Source organism: Sus scrofa, chromosome 1 (assembly GCF_000003025.6).
Source record: "Sus scrofa isolate TJ Tabasco breed Duroc chromosome 1, Sscrofa11.1, whole genome shotgun sequence".
Classification (NCBI taxonomy): Eukaryota; Metazoa; Chordata; class Mammalia; order Artiodactyla; family Suidae; genus Sus; species Sus scrofa.
This window is the reverse complement of record NC_010443.5, coordinates 174730744-174748673: the sequence shown is the minus strand read 5'-3', so window position 1 is coordinate 174748673 and position 17930 is coordinate 174730744. Positions and strand designations below refer to the sequence as shown.

The 17930-nt window shown below is 37.6% G+C and overlaps 1 protein-coding gene across 1 annotated transcript; it reads left to right on the top strand.

The window, feature by feature from the left end:
* FSCB (fibrous sheath CABYR binding protein) lies at positions 13840 to 16062 on the top strand. The gene has a single exon (XM_001924913.4). The coding sequence runs from the start codon at positions 13840 to 13842 to the stop codon at positions 16060 to 16062; it is 2223 nt and encodes a 740-aa protein (XP_001924948.2).

The window sequence follows — 17930 nt, the reverse complement described above, 5'->3', positions numbered from 1 at the left end:
TTTCTGCCTCCATATAATTAGAATATGTCAAAGTAGAATTTATGTGTACTTTTTCATATTTCTTTCAAAATGATGCTCTATTTTAATGTTATAATGTTAAATAAAAAGTTTTAAAGAGTAGTGATTGACTAAATAGAAATTTTTATTCAGAAGGTTTGTTACAGTTGTTATACATGAAACAATCCTTTAAACAGGCTCACATACCATTTTTTTAAGGAGTGAGTGCAGTTAGAGGAGCCTAATAAGTTACCCACATGGGTATGAAAATTTTCACTAATAGGATTTGATTAACTCTTACATGCTCTTTATCTGGAGAGGTGATATTTGAAGATTTAGAGAAATCCGGAGAGATAGCAATGCTTTATTATATTTCATTTTGTCATATGGTTTTATATATGTTGGTGTTTTGGGGGGCATAGGGATGCCTTTTATTTTTACTTTTTATCATTAAAAATTATAGTTTATTTACAATATTGTACTATGTAAAACAGTATGGAATTTCCTCAGAAGATTAAATATAAAATGACCAGAGTTCCCATCACGGCTCAGTAGAAACAAATCTGACCAGAATCCATGAGGATGCAGGTTTGATCCCTGGCCTTGCTCAATGTGTTAAGGATCCAGTGTTGCCATGAGCTGTGGTATAGGTTGCAGACACGGCTTGGATCCTGCATTGCTGTGGCTGTAGCATAGGCTATTAGCTACAGCTCTGATTAGACCCCTAGGCTGGGAACCTTGATATGCCATGGGTGCAGCCCTAAAAAGACAAACAAACAAACAAACAAACCCCCAAAAACTGCCATATGCTCCAGCAATCCCACTCCTGGGAATATATCCAGATAAAACTCTTAATTCAAAAAGATACATGTACTCCATGTTCATTTGCAGCACTATTCATAGTAGCTAAGACATGGAAAAAACCTAAATGTCCATCAGCAGATGAATGGATTAAGAAGATTTGGTACATATATACAATGGAATACTACTCAGCCATAAAAAGAACAAAATAATGTCATTTACAGCATCGTGGATGCAACTAGAAATTCTTATATATTGGGTTTTAAATCTACCTATGGAATTATGTTAAGTTTTCTTTGTTGTTAACTGTCTCAGGAGAAGACCAAAAGACAACATATATTAAATCTGGATACAAATTGTAGATCTTTAGATTAAAAAAAGGAGTATTAAGACCTTATATTGACCACTAAAAATGATGCCTACAAGGAAGTCCTTTGTGTTAGAAAAAAATCTTTAAACAAAAAGATGTATTTTTAAAGTTTGAAATTAAAGAATTAATTTGATTCCTGTTAAATTCCTATTCTGATGTAGTAACTTTTGGGGATGGATCAAGGAGCAGAACCTGCTTCAGGTGAGGAAATTACTGTGTAGGAAGTTGAGACCTGCTTGGTTGCAAAGTGGGAATAGTGGGTGTGCATCCTACATTTTCTACACAATGCATATCTTTTGTAAAAGAGATTAACCTGGAGCCCAGTAGCAATTATGTAGATAGCCCAAAAGGAATTACTACTCTCCAATCCATTGCTAAATTGTATCCATCCCAAAAGATAATTCCTGGATTGTTATGGTAGGACTAGGGAAGGGAATAAGGGAGATGACTGTTGTCACTAAAATCCCTCCCTCTGACCACTGTAATGTACCTATTTATTAAGAGCTTGATTGTTTTAAAAATTATTTTAATTAATTAATTAACTTTAAGAAGGTAATTGTATTAATTAATTAATTAATATGGCTCCACTTGTGGCATATGGAAGTTCCTGGACTAGGGATTGAATTCAAACTGCAGCTGCGACAAAGCTGGTTCCTTTAATCCACAGCACTGGGCTGGAGATCAGACTTGCACCTGCACCTCTGCAGTGACCAAAGATGCTGCTGTCGGATTTTTAACCCATTGCACCACAGTGGTACCTCCTATTGCTTTATTTTTTAGTCTTTCTTTTTCTTTTAAAAATTGAAATAGATTTGATTTACAATGCTGTGTTCGTTTCAAATATGCAGGGAAGTGATTCAGTTATATTTCCATGTGTATCTATTTTTTTTCAGATTGTTTTCCCTTATAGGTAATTACAAAATATTGAGTATGGTTCCCTGTGGTACACTGTAGGTCCCTGTTGGTTTTCTGTGTTTTATGTATATTAATGAGTATCTTTTAATACCAAACTCATGATTTATCCCTCCCCTCCTTTCCCCTTTGGTAACTATAAGTTTGTTTTCTGTGTCTGTGGGGCCTATTTTGTTTTGTATATAAGTTAATTTTTAATCTTTTTTTTGATTCCACATATAAACAGTATCTTATATTTGTCTTTCTCTGTCTGGCTAAGAGCTCGATTGTTAATAAAACTGACACAATTTGATTTTCCTATGTGGATGGATTAAAAAGAATTAATGTAAGCTGCTTTCTCAACTCCTTTATTTCTCTAACTAAACTTGGGTATAATAATAAAAAAACTGCAATTTACCTGAAGTATTTATAGAAAGGAGTGTTTTGGTAACTGAATATTCTTACCATCTGGGATTTATAATTTAAACCATATATGATATAATAATTTCAAAGTTAATGATGTAATAACATCTGCAAATCCCCAAATTTATGTGACATATATAACATTACTCCCAGGAATTTCAGGGGAGCTTAAAAAGGGGACTAATTATAAAAGTTTGGGCAGAGTGTAAGGTAAATCATAAAGGATAGTACAGTCCCCTGAACTAGTAACATTACTATACCTAAGCTGAAAGGGGCAGGAGGAAAGTTTAGTGAAGAGAAAGAAAGAGAGGCTGAGAGAGACAGACAATGAGAGGAGGAAGAGAGAGAGAGAGAGCAAGAGAGGATAGTGGAGAGGTTTATGAAGAGAGCTATGTGCGAAGGGTCTTATAGGACTTGTGATCTTTGGCAGAGAGAATCAGTCAGCTCAAAGCAACTCTTCAGTGAAGGAACTGGGAGAACCTCACATCTTCCTCAGAACTTCTGCCCAAGTGTACTCCATTTATGTAATCCAACCAAATTAAAAGAACAAGGTTACCACTCATTGTTGCAGTGCATTTGGGACAGGCTCCTGGGATACAGTCCAAGGTGGAAAAGAGTGAGGAGAAGATCTAGAGTGACAAACAGAAGACATCAGAATTCTGTGTAATTTAAAATTTGAAGATTCAGAAGGCATAAATATTTCTGAACGTTAGAATAGTTAGCATGAACATTGTTTCTCATTTATAGAATTTTAGGAATTATTCTAAGTACTAACTTGATATATTCTGGAAATTACTTTATTGGATTAATATATTTTTTTCTATGTATCTATATAAAAATATGTCTTGATTGGCATCCTGTTATAAAAGTAAAGTGAAGGACTGCAAAAACGTCCACAGAAAAACTGTTATCCTTCTACCCGGAGCTAATTATTTGCATTTACGGTTGCTAGGTATATCCTCTAGTAAAGTAATAATGACAAAAATGATATCTTAAAAAATCAAACCCTGCCTTGTATACCATATGTCTTTTTTACCATAAACACTTAATAGAAAGATGATTAGGGCAAATATAGTTCAATAGTCAATGATTAAACAAAGGTTACCAGAATAATGTGTTGCAGTCTGCATTTATAATGGACATTGTAATGAACTTTTAAATCTAAAATATGTTGAGAATATTGTGGAAAAAATATCTCACAGTGCTTTACATATTGATGTGTTTGGGTACTATCCATATGAACTTTCCATGTAAAATCTATTCTTTTACTCTGTCAAGGCAAAATATTGTACTAAACAATGTTAAACAGGTAAGGAAGACTATTCGAGGCTGTTGGAATAGAGGTGAGAGACCAAAATATTATCTGAACCCAAATCCATTGAAACAAAGGACTGGGTAATTTCCTTTCCTTTCCTTTCCTTTCCTTTCCTTTCCTTTCCTTTCCTTTCCTTTCCTTTCCTTTCCTTTCCTTTTCTTCCCTTCCCTTCCCTTCCCTTCCCTTCCCTTCCCTCCCTTTCCTTTTCGTTTTCCTTTTCCCTTTCCCTTTCTTTTCAGGGCCACACCTGCTGCATATGGAAATTCCTAAGTTATGGGTCAAATTAGAGCTGCACCTGCCAGCCTACACCGCACCCACAGTAACACAGGATCTGAGCCATGTCTGTGACCTACACCACAGCTCATAGCAATGCCGGATCCTTAACCCACTGAGCAAGGCCAGGGATCAAACCTGCATCCTCATGGATACTAGCAGGGTTCATAACCTGCTGAGCCACAATGGGAACTCCTGTCTCTAAGCATTTTTTTGATTTGCCTTTTGATTTCTTTAGTGATCCATTGGTTGATTAGCAGTTTTTTTGGTTTTTTTTAATCCTCTATGTGTTTGTGCTTTTTACAGTTTTTTTTCTTTTTTTTCCCCTAGTAGTTGACTGCTAATCTCATAGGTGTGTGTGGTCAGATAAGATGCTTGGTTGATACAACTTCAATTTTCTTAAACTTACTGAATCTTGATTCATGTCCAATATGTGATCCATCCTGAAGAATGTTTCATGTGCACTTGAGAAGAATGCATATTCTGGTGTTTTCAGATGGAATGTTCTATAAATATCAAGTCTATCTGTTATAATGTTTCAGTTAAGTTCTGTGTTTCCTTATTTATCTTCTGTCTGAATGATCTGTCCACTGATGAAAGTGGTATGTTAAAGTCCACCGTCAACTGGTGTTACTGTCAGTTTCTCCATTTATGGCTGTTAACATTTGCCTTATATATTGAGATGCTTCTATATTAAGTGAATATATATTTATAATTGTTGTATCTTCTTGGATTGATTCCTTGAGCATTATGTGGTGTCCTTCTTTGTCATAGCACTCTTTACTTGAAAATCTATTTTGTCTGATATGTGTATTGATACTCCAACTTTGTTTTTATTTACATTTGCCTGGAATATCTTCTTCCATCCCCTCCCTTTCAGTCTGTGTGTGTCCCTAGATCTGAAGTAGGTCTCTTGTAGACAGCATATATATTGCTCTTGTTTTTTAACCATTCAGCCTGTCTGTGTCTTTTGCTTAGCACATTTAATCCATTTATATTTAAGGCAATTACTGATATGAATGTTCTTATTGCCATTTTGTTAATTGTTTTGGACTTAATTTTGTAGGTCTTTTGTCTTACCTTCCTCTTTTCTCATTTTTTGTGATTTGGTTACTGCCTCTAATATTGTGATTGGATTGTTTTTCTTTTTGTGTGTGTGTATCTATTGTTTTATGTTTGTGGTTCCTATGAAGTTTTGAAATAACAGACTATAATCTTGTATATATACAAGATTGTTCTAAATTGCTGTTTTCTATCATGGACTTGGAGAAGAGACTTGTGGTTGCCTGATGGGAGGGGGAGGGAGTGGGAGGGATCGGGAGCTTGGGCTTATCAGACACAACCTAGAATAGATAGACAAGGAGATCCTGCTGAATAGCATTGAGAACTATGTCTAGATACTCATGTCGCAACAGAAGAAAGGGTGGGGGAAAAAACTGTAACTGCAATGTATACATCTAAGGATGACCTGACCCCCTTGCTGTACAGTGGGAAAATAATAAAAAAAAAAAAATAAAAAATAAAAAAAAATAAATTGCTGTTTTCTTAATTTCAAATGCATTTCCAATACCCTGCATTTATACTTTCCTCTTCTCAGGATTACTGGTTTTTATATCATATTTGTGTGTTGATAATTTCCTGTGTTTATCTTATGGTTGCCTTTACTGCTGAGTTTTCCTATCCATAATTTTCTTGTTTCTAGTTGTGGCCTTTTCTTTTTCACCTAGAGAAATTCCTTTAGCATTTGTTATAAAGCTGGTTTGGTGCTGCTGAATTTTTTTAGCTTTTGCTTATCTGTAAAGTTTTTGATTTCTCTGTTGAATCTGAATGAGAGCCTTGTTGCATAAAATATTCTGGATTGTATATTTTTCTCTTTCATCACTTTAAATATATTTTTCACTCCATTCTGGCCTGCAAAGTTTCTTCTAAAAAATCAGTTGGTAAGTTTATGGCGAGTCTCTTATATGTTATATGCTACCTTTCCCTTGTTGCTTTTAATATTTTTTCTTTGTCTTTAATTTTTATCAGTTTGATTAATATGTATTTCTGTGTTTCTCCTTGGGTTGCTTCTTGGGCTTGAGTGAGTATTTCATTCCCTATGTCAGGGTGGTTTTCAGCAATAATCTCTGGAAACATTTTCTCAGGCCCTCTCACTTTTTCTTCTGGGACCCCTATGATGCAAATGTGGTGTGTTCGTTTATTTATTTATTTATTTGCTATTTTTTTTTTTTTTTTTTTTTTTTTAGGGCTGCACCCAAGGCATATGGAAGTTCTCAGGTTAGGAGTCGAATCAGAGCTTCGGCCACCAGCCTACACCACAGCCACGGTAATGCCAGATCTGAGCTGTATCTGTGACCTACACCACAGCTCATGGCAACGCCAGATACTTAACCCACTGAGCGAGGCCAGAGATTGAATCTGCATCCTCATGGATACTAGTCAGATTCGTTTCCACTGTGCCACAATGGGAACTCCAATGTGGTCTATTTAATATTTTCTCATAGATCTCTGAGATTGTCTTATCTTTCTCATTTTTGTTTTTCTTTAGTCTATTCCATGGCAGTGATTTCCATCACACTGTCTTCCAGGTCACTTATTTGTTCTTCTGCCTCATTTGTTCTGCTTTTGATTCCTTCTGGTGTATTTTTAATTCCATTTATTTTATTGCTCATCTCTGTTTGTTGTTTTTAAGCCTTCTAGCTTTTTGCTAAACATTTCTTGTAATTTCTTGGTCTGTGCCTCCACTCTTTTTCTGAGATCTTGGATCATCTTTACTATTATTACTCTGAATTCTTTTTCAGGTAGATTGCCTATCTCCACATAATTGTTCTTGTGGGTTTTTATCTTGTTCCTTCATCAGAAAGATATTTCTTTGCCATCTCATTTTGTCTAACTTTCTGTATTTGTGATCTCCTTCACAGGCTGCAGTTTCTTGCTTACATTTGCTTCTGGTGTCTGCCCTCTGTGGGTGAGATTGACTGAGGGGCTTGTTCAGGCTTCCTGGTGGGAGGGACTGCTTCCTGCTCACTGGTAGATAGAGCTCCTTTTGGTGAGCAGGACTGTATCAAAAAGTTTAGAGGTGGCTGCAAGCTCAGTACAGCTTTAGACAGCTTCTCTACTGATGGTTGGGGCTGTGTTTCTATCCTTCTGGTTGTTTGGCCTGAGGTGTTCCAGGACTGGAGCCTGTAGGCTGTTGCATAGGGCCAGGTCTTGGTGCCAAAATGGAGACCTTTGGTAGAGCTCATCCCAAACATTATTCCCTGGGGCCTCTGTCACCATCGTCCTTGCTCCTCTAGTGAGCCTCACTTGACTCCTACTGCCCCACAAAAGACTCTTCAATACCCTAAGCTCCCATGGAGGTACTTGTTTGTGCTGGGTCCTAATGCCCATGAAACCCTGTGTGTATCCTCCAAGAGGAGAGTCTTTGTTTCTCCTAGTTCTGTATAGCTTCTGTATTCAGGCCTCACTGGCCTTCAAAGTGAAATGTTCTGGGAGTTTCTTTTCCCACTGCCAGACCCTCAGGATGAGGAGCCTGACATTGGCTCAGGACTCTTACTCCTGTGGCAGAACCTCTGCAATATAATTATTTTCCAGTTTGTGGGATGTCCATCTGGCAGCCGTGGGATTGGTTATGTTGCAAAAGCCCCCCCCCCCATCTCATTGTGGACTCTTCTTTGTCCTTGAATAAAAAATGTCTTTCCTGATGGATTCCAGTTTTTTGTTGTTGTTGATTATGGTTGTTCAGCAGTTAGTTGTGATTTTGGTGTTTTTGTGAGAGGAGATGAGCTCATGTCTTTCTACTCCACTGTCTTGTCCTGAACTGAGGAGTTGCTTTTTGTTTGGATGCTTACTGCCTCTTTCCTCAGTGTGTGCTTTCTGTTATCCCCTTGAAATGGGATATGCAGTTGTGGCAGCCCTTGTACCCTCCTGGCCTCCTGGGGCAGTGGGGATAGGGCTTGATAACCTATTCACAGGACTCAAAGGTATAGCTGGGGCCCACCCACTCCCCAGAGAGTTGGGCAGGGCATGGAACCCACTTGCATATCTGCAGAGTCAGCTACCTACTTCTGCAACTCAGGGACACTGAGGGCAGAGCTCAGCACCACAGGTTTTGCAGGGCTAGCTGGGGCTCACACACTCCCAAGACAGCAGGAGAAGTTCCCACCACCTGCCTGTATGTTTTTCAGGGGTTTAAGGGCCTCAGTACACTCCTGGGACAGCAAGGGCAGGACCAAATGCCCACCTGCAGATTTCACAGGGGTGTCTGAGGCTCACTGTTCTCTCTGGACAGAGGGGGCAGGGCTTGGCACCTGCTTGCAGATCCCATAGGGACCACTGATGTTGGCACATTCCCAAGCAGGGTTCAGGGCCTGGTGCTTGCTTACAGGTTTTTCAGGGGTGACTGTGACTGGCATACTCTCAGGACAGTGGTGGCAGGGCTCAGCATCTGTAAGCAGATCTCCTAGCAGCCTTCCACCTCTGGAGCCTACAGTGGTGGTGGAGGCTAGCATATGTCCCATATCTCTTGTAGGTGGTGTCCTATTGCCTGAGAATTCTCACAGTGGAAGAAGCTCTTATAGAAGTCGTGCCCTTCTCCTCTCATGCCCCCAACAATAGCACCTTTCCTTTTTGGAAGAACCAGGTTTATTTCAAGTACACCCTCTATTATCACAGTCCAACCTATTCAGTCTATCTGCCTGTAGCCAACCCTAGTCTGACTTCTGAAGCCTGGGTCTGCCTTCTGAAGCCTGATCTTCAGCTCCCAGCCCCCACCCACACTGATGGATGAGTGTCTTAGGTGGGGAGCACAGGACAGCAGTGCTGAACTTCTGTGCTGGTTGCTTTCCATTTGGCCTCCATCAAACTGGTTGCTACATTCTCATTCTAGACTTGGAGACTTCCCCACCATACAGGCTCATGTCCCAGCCATGGGAATTCCCGGTCTGTGGGAACCTTTTCTCCCTCACAGCTCACTCCCTGGGGTGTAAGCCCAGTCCTGAAACCTTTCTCTCTCTCTCTATCTTTTTTGTTATTTGTCTTTTTTTCCTACCTGGTTTTGTGGAGATTTTCTTGCCTTTTCTGAAATCTGAGGTCTCTGTCACCATTCTATAGATGTTCTGTGTGAACTGTTGCACTTGGTAGATGTATTTTTTGATGTTTTTGTAGGAGGAAGTGAGCTCCATGTCCTACTCCTCTGCCATCTTGATCCTGCCCCTCTTACACATGTTTAGACTTGTTTTATTAGACAACATGTGATCTATCCTGGAGTATATTCCAAGTATGTTTGAGGAGAACATTTATTTTGCTACTGTTGGAAGGAATGTTTATATGTCTGTTAGGTCATTGATTAAAGCATAGTTCAAATCAAATTTTTTTTAATAATTTTCTATCTGGGTTATCCACCCATTAATGAAAGTGATGTAAGCAAGTCCCCTACTATGGCTGTATTGTTGTATACTTATCCTTTCAGCTCTCTTAATATTTGTTTTGTATATTTGGATGCTCTGATATTAGGTGCATAAATGTTTACAATTGCTATACCCAAAGTAATAACACTTCATAGAGTCTCTGTCAGTGTATCATCAGGCTGCTATCTACTTCTTCAACTATATCTCATGAATGCTTTCCTTTGCTTGCTTGGCCTTTCCTTCTGCTACAGAAAATTTGTTATGGTTCCTAGAACATGGCATTTTCTTTCTAATGTTACTCCTTTTGTTGTTTTCTCAATTAGATTGTCTCTCCTATAAAACCCTTCTGGTCCTATTACTATAGGTAAATTATATTCCCTCTTCATTAATTAACACTATTTTTACAATTTTTACACTTATTATTTAGTTTCTCCTACTAGACTGTGAGATTCATAAGGACAGGGAAGGATGTCTTTTTGTATTATGTTGTTTTCCCATTGTGTAGCAACTGTCCCTGGAAGAGAAAGGTATTCAGTAAATATTTATTGAGGGAATGACTATTTCTAAAATTAATTTTCTTGAAAGTAGAGTTGTTGGCAAATGGTATGCATATTTTAGAAACTTTTGATATTTACATTCAAATTCTCTAGAATAAAGATTATATCAATTTTAAAGTCCTGTCAGTGATGTAGGACACCATCCTTTTAATAATACTCTCACTTTTTGGGGCATGTGTGTTTGTATGTGTGTTTATGGATGTGATATTATCTTTAAAATAAATATGTGCTAATTTCACATTGATATTATTTTAATTTTATTTATTTACGGCTGCACCTGTGGCATATGGAAATTCCCAGGCTAGGGGTAAAATTGGAGCTGCAGTTGCCAACCTACACCACAGCCACAGCAATGCCAGATCTGAGCTGTATCAGTGACCTATACCAAAGTTTATGGCAACACTGAATCTTTAATCCACTGAGCAGAGCCAGGGATCAAATCCATATATTCATGGATACTGTTTGGGTTTGTTTCCACTGAGACATGATAGGAACTCCTAATTTTAATTTTAGAAGTGAAGATGATCTTTTTATATATTGGTTAGTTATTTTTCCTTTATACATTTTTTATTCATGTTCTTAAAATTTTTTTCTATTGTGTTTTTATATTGATTTTCTAAGATCTTTTAGTATATTAAGTATAGCTCTTTATGTGATATTTTATACTTATTTTTTTGCTACAATTTTATTTTATTTATTTTTAATTCACAAAAATGTTAGATTTTTATCCCTTCTATTCCCCACTTTCCGTTGAAATTACTCTTACTCAAATTACCAATGACTTTGTGGTTGTTCATAGCCAATGAATAGTTTTCAGACTTCATCTTATTTGATCTACTCAGTTTAGAATGAAGCAGTATAGGTCACAGTTCAGATATTTGGTCTATATTGATTGGAAATATCTCTGTTATCGCTAAATCATGGCTTTCAAAGTCATTATAATTAAAAATAAAGTTAAGTTCCAGTCAGCAAATTTTTTTGGTGAGATTGAATGCAAATAGTCAGATAGAGGCCTTTCAACAAATCACTCTGATTTTATGATTTTTGGAATAATATATCAAAGATTGTATGAAACTAAATACCAAACCTGACTCAGAAATAAAGAAAAAATACTAGAGACTGAGGGAGTCAGATATATAGCATGGGGCTCTAAAACATTGCATTTTTTCCCTAGGGCTGACATAAGAAAATATCACAAACTGGGTTAAAGCATCAGAAACTTATTCCAGTTCTAGAGGCTTAAAGCCCCCACATCCAGGTGTTGACAGGGTTATGGTCCTTCTGAAGTCACTAGAGTAGGACCCTTCATTGCCTCTTCATTTCTGGTAGTTCTAGATGTTTGTTGCTTTGTGGCAGGATAACTCTAATCTCTATCTCCATCTTCATAAGGGCATCTTTCCTATAACTTTTTGTGTCCAAATTTTTCTCTTTTTAGGGCACCATCTTAACGTCTTGATTACATTCGCAAAGACCCTATATCCAAATAAGGTCACATTCACAGGTTAGAACATCAACATATCTTTTTGGGATATACAATTCAACCCATAACAGATGTGAATCAAATGAAGGGGAGAGAGCTAAAACAGTGTGAAATTTCTTAAAGAAAGGTTAAAACACCAAATACAAAATTGATCAGTAGACTGAATAATGTAATTTTTGGTGCAATATATCAGTAGGACAAAAGGAGCATTTGGAGATCTTAAAACATATGATGAGAAACTGCTTCATGAAGTCCCATATAATTCTATATGGAATATCAAGTAAATTTTTAATTGATTGATCATTTAGGTATGTCGATTTCCTACTATGAATCAGCTAGTTGGAACAGGTTATTTACTATGATAGCTTGGTGTGTAATTAAGAAAGATCGAGTTCTTCATTATTCCATGGAGAGGGAAACAAAAAATAACATAGAACTGGGAATTGAATTTATGTCTATGGAAAATCTGGTAGAATCTTAAGTTGAAATAACAAAAGTAATCCAATATATGCAATATTGTATTAAGTCAATTAAGGCAATTTTAGTTTTGAAATTTATTTCTTGTTATGAATTGACCCAAAATAGACTGAATATTCTACATAAAATATCAGAAACTTGATTATGAAATACATACAATGTTTGACAGATTCGATTGAGAGGAACACCAGACTACAAAGAAGTTGGTAAACAACCTAATTTTAAACTACAGCAGGTATGATTAAAACCTATATAAATAATTTTTAAAGTGACAATTCTTTTACTTCAGTTTATTAAACCTTAGAAAGATAAATCATAGTGGAGCAGAATGGACAAAAATGAAAGCAGAGCGAGTTGAGATGTAGGACAAGAAGCATGGTTTCTAAACACAATCCTCCAATTACACCCAACAAATATTCACCAAGACTTGCATAGAGATATAGATAATACTTTAACGGCTAGGTCAAGGAATGTGGAAAGTGCTTACTTTTTGGCTAAGATGACCTAACTACGATTATGACTAATGCATGTCAAACAAGGGTAATTATTTAATAACACTTTTGTATTTCCTGGGGACAATAAGGCATAACAAAATTTTAAAATAGTCCTAGGTTAATAAAGTCATAATGATTGTTTAGATATGTTTATTACATTGTCTCTTATGACTACATTTTTAAAGTCTATTTTCTCTTTTTTAACTTTCCTTAGACTAAAAAAAATGTGATTTTTGCTCATCTTTTGACCAATCTCCATCTTTCTAGTACAATTTTTGTGTGATGTATATAAAAGTTTTATTTATATTTTAAATCTGTTGTAATGCCATTTTCAGCCTGCTTATCTCAGATTCCTCTCCTTCAAAGCTTTAATTTAAAGTTTTAATCTTCTTTTGGGAATTCATTCCTGTGTGGTTGTTCAACAGAGTATATAGTGACTGTATCAAAAATGCATTTATTTTACTTAACATAGCTTTAGACTCAATATCCTTTTATTTGGCAAACTTTGGGTGGAACTATTTTCTGAAATAGTTGAAAATTAAAATAGCTTAAGTTATTTGAAAAGGCATACATGCTTTAGTAGACTCTTGTAGTTACTGAGCATAAGGACATAAGAAAGGGTGGACCTCCAATGGGTGTGGACCTCAGAACTCAAGTTTTTCAAAATAGTAACTTTCCCTCAAATTATATAAACATATATTGATAGAACATCACCACACATGTTACCAGTTGTTTCCTCCAACAATTGAAAATAGGCTGTAGCATTCAGAATTTTGCATTGTAACTGTCTTTGATAGTAGGATGAAATGAACAGAATTAAAAGTTCTCCAAATGTAAGAAAGCAGCATTACTGGAGTTTACATTTTATTCCTCTGCTAAACAAACACTTTTCTAAACTTTATATTTCAAACAGTAGATCTCACTTGCAGCCAGTCTCCATGAGTGTTTACCATATTAAAAAGTTCTGGGTATTTTCCACTGATGGAATTTTGTAGGGAGAACTGGCTGTGATGTCATAGACCTTTAGGGAAACTTCTAGAAGTTAGATTTAGTCATACCAGAGACCAAAAAGGAAAGATTCTTACTAAATAAGGTGGGATCCAACAAGAGTATAGTACAGAATGTAATGATTTATGAATTACCTTTTTCTGAGGTAGCTCAACAGAAGAACACTTAATGAGGAAGGTAAAGGCTTAACCATCTGGTATGTTTGTCATTCTTGATGATTAATTACTTGAAGATTAAAAAATTTGAAGTCTATTAGTCTTAGAAATGAAGGAAAGTGATGAATCTAATCAGCCTGTCTCAGCAGGGAGGCAAGAAATTCGAAAGAGAAGACAGCCCAGCCAACCAATGATAGATAAGTCCCAACAGACTGAAGTGACAGAGAAAAAGACACACTTGCCTATATCACAGTCATCTGCCCCCAAAGCTACCCTTAGTATTGGTAGTATTCCCGGAAGAAAAATCAACTATGAATCTGGTAGTTTATCTGCTCAACTTCAGCAAACTTGGACACAGAGAAAGCATGTGCAGAATATGACTGATAAATCTCTGCAGACAGACACTATTGCAGAAAAAAATGAAATCAAATCATCTTGTCGAACAGTGGCACCTGAAGAAAAGCTAGCTGCTATTGATGAAGCAGCCCCTGAATTTCTGGAGAGTGTTCAGGAAGTAGAAATTCCACCAAGGAGACACTCACTTCATCTCAAAACAGACAGATCTCAGCAGACCAGTTGTACTGGAGACTGGACAATGATGGACATTTTTCAAAAAGAGAAAGCAGACAACGAACAGCAGACACATATTACTGAATCAGAAAAAGTGGTTATTGGCTGGCCAGAGTCAAAGGAAGGTACGCAGAAACACAAATCCTCAGGGAAGATATTTGTTAGTGAACATCCTGAATCTCAACCTGCAGTGAATAGTAACGAAGAAATTAGACAGAAAAGTGGCAGCAGAACTGATACTCAACAGACCAAAAAAGATGCTCCACTGCATTTAGAAGATGAGCAAGATGTTCCAGTTGAAGTAAAACCTCCTGCATCAGAAGAGATCTCTGCTGAGATGCAACTTCCACTAGCTGAGAAGACTCCTGCAGAAGTCCTTTCTGAAGTTCAGCCTCCACTAACTGAGGAGGCTCCTATTGAAATACAACCTTCCCCAGATGAAGAGGCACATGGAGATGAGGCCCCTGATAAAGTAAAGCCTACTCTTGCAGAAGAGACTTCCACAGAAGTTCAGCCTTTACCAGATGAGGAGGCCCCTGTAGAAGAGTCCAAAGAAGAAGTTCAGCTTCCATCAGCTGAGGAGGCCCTTGCAGAAGAGGTCTCCACTGAAGTGCAGCCTCCACCAGCTGGGGAGGCCCCTGAAGAAGAATCCTCTGTCAAAGTTCAGCCTCCACCAGCTGGGGAGGCCATTGAAGAGGAGTTCTCCATAGAAGTTCAGCCTGCACCAGCTGAAGAAGCCCCAGAAGAAGCCCAGCCTCCACCAACTGAGGAAACCTCTGCTGAAGTTCATCCTCAACCAGCTGAAGAGGCCCTTGCAGAAGAGGCATCCTCTGAAGTTCAGGCTCTACTAATTGAGGAGGAGGCCCCTGCAGAAGAGGCCTCCATCGAAGTTCAGCCTCTAACAGCTGGGGAGGCCCTTAAAGAAGAGTTCTCCACAGAAGTTCAGCCCTCACCAGCTGAGGAGGCCCCTGCAGAAGAGTCCTCCATAGAAGTTCAGCCTGAACCAGCTGAAGAAGCCCCAGAAGAAGCCCAGCCTCCACCAACTGAGGAAACCTCTGCTGAAGTTCATCCTCAACCAGCTGAGGAGGCCCTTGCAGAAGAGGCATCCTCTGAAGTTCAGGCTCTACTAATTGAGGAGGAGGCCCCTGCAGAAGAGGCCTCCATCGAAGTTCAGCCTCTAACAGCTGGGGAGGCCCTTAAAGAAGAGTTCTCCACAGAAGTTCAGCCCTCACCAGCTGAGGAGGCCCCTGCAGAAGAGTCCTCCATAGAAGTTCAGCCTGAATCAGCTGAAGAGGCCCCAGAAGAAGTCCAGTCTCCACCAACTGAGGAGGCCCCTGCTGAAGTTCATCCTCGACCAGCTGAGGAGGCTCTTGCAGAAGAGGCCTCCTCTGAAGTTCAGCCTCCACCAGCTGAGGAGGCCCTTGAAGAAGAGGCCCCATATGAAGTTCATTCTCTACCCCCTGAGGATATCTATGACAAGGAAGGTCCAGCTGAACTTCAGCCTCCTCCGAAGGAAATGATCCCTGTTGATGGACAGTCTTTACTAGATGAGGAGTCCTTTATTACGCAAATCTCTATAGAAGACACCTATCCTGAAGGTCAGCTTCCACTATCTGAACAAATCCCTGAAGATGAGGCTCTGGTAGAGAATGTGCCAACTGAATATCAGTCTCCCAAGGCAGCAGGTGTACCAGTGGTAACATTAGAATCACTGGCTTTGGAAGATGAGCCCAAATCTGAAGAGCATTTAGAACCAAATGCTGTTCCTGAAGATTCATCTGATACCAAGAATGAAGATATTTCTTTTAAAATAGAGGGTGTCATCCATATAGAACTGGAATAAGGGCCTTCTTCTTAGCTGTATTCAGGTATTACCTAATCTAGCAATTGGAAGCCAGGGGTTTCTGAAGTACATACTTTAGAGAAGGGTAGGTATTTGGAGGTATATTTGTGAACAGGGAAATGAAAGGAAATCCTAAGACATGGACTGGAGTTTGGAAAATTAGCAATAAAAAGTAGTAATTTAAAATAACTGTGCTATTTTTATTCAAATATAAGATATATATATTTTGAAATGAAGTACATTTATAATTGAAATAATTTTTTTAACACTAAACCCTGTTGAAGGTAAATATTCTCTCCACCTGCACTTTCTCTACATGTAACATGTCATGGAAAGGACACTCTTTTTTGCAGTTCTCTCATCTACTTTAAATTCCTTGAATTTTAGTCACACATCTAAAATTATGGAGTGTTTTCTTTCTCCTTATTATAATTTATTGTATCTTTTATTCTCTTTCCATTTGATTCCTTCTGAGACAAGCATTTCTTTCCTGTTTTCATTCCTATCTTCTAGTATATTTTACACTTCACTGCCTGTAGAGGGACACTTATTTACTTGGTAAAAACTTAATTAACTGTGGGATGAAATATTTTAAAAATTGTGTAATAATAAAGAAAAATATACTGAGACGGTCTTGAGGGCATATTCCTATTTAGTTTCCTTTTCTTCTAAATTTATTGAGAGATAATAGACATACAGCACTGTATAAGTCTAAAGTGGACAGCATGATGATCTGACACACACATCATGAAATGATTACCACAATCATTTTAGTGAACATCAATCACCTCATATAGTTATAAAATTTTAAAAAAGAAAAATTTTCCTCGTGATAAGAACTCTTAAGATTTACTTTCTTTACTTTCATAAATAATATACAGCAGTGTTAAATATGTGTTGTACTTATTTATTTTATAACTGGAAATTTGTACTTTTGATCATCTTCCCCAATACCCCCTTCCCCTACCTTCTGCCTCTGGTAACCTGAAATCTGATCTCTCTTTCTAACAGTTTGTTTGTTTGGGTGGCTTTGAAATATAATTGACTTATAAGACAATGTTAGTTCTTGCATTAAAATATAGTAATTAGATAATTCTATACATTACAAAATGACCATTACAATAAGTCTAGTTAGTATCTGTCATTATACAAAGATATTATATAATTACTGACCATATTTCCCACACTGTACATTTCATGTTCATGACTCATTTATTTTGTAACTGGGAATTTTGTGCTTCTTAATCTCCCTCACCTTTTTCTCTTGTCCATCCCCCCATACCTTCCCTTCTCTTTGTTCTCTGTATCTATGACTCTATGACTCTTTCTGTTTTATGTTTGTTCATTTGTTCTTTTCTTTTGGTTTCTATTATTTTTAATCGAGATAGAGTTGATACACAATATTAAATGTTTCAGGTGTACAATAGATTGAGTCATAATTTTAAAAGGTTATGTTCAATTTATAATTAGTATAAAATAATTTCCCTGTGTTTTACAATATATTCTTGTATCTTATTTCTTTTTTATCCTTATTTCTTTCTTATGGATGCACCTGTAGCATATGGAAGTTCCTGGGCTAGATGTTGAATTGGACCCACAGCTGCAGGCCTATGCTATAGCCATGGCAACACTGGATCAGAGCCACACCTGCAGCCTATGCTGCAGCTTGCAGCAACACTGGATCCTTAACCCACTGAGTGAGACCAGGGATTGACACTCTGTTGGGTTCTTAACCAACTTAGCCATTATAGGAAGGCCTCTTATTTATTTTATACGTAGTAGTTTGTACTTCTTAATCCCCTAGCCTTATCTTACCCCTCCCCTTTTCCCTATCCCCACTGGTAACCAATAGTATATTTTCTATATCT

Excerpts from the sequence above, each read along its gene's own strand:
- FSCB (XM_001924913.4), top strand. The coding sequence starts at position 13,840 with ATGATAGATAAGTCCCAACAGACTGAAGTGACAGAGAAAAAGACACAC.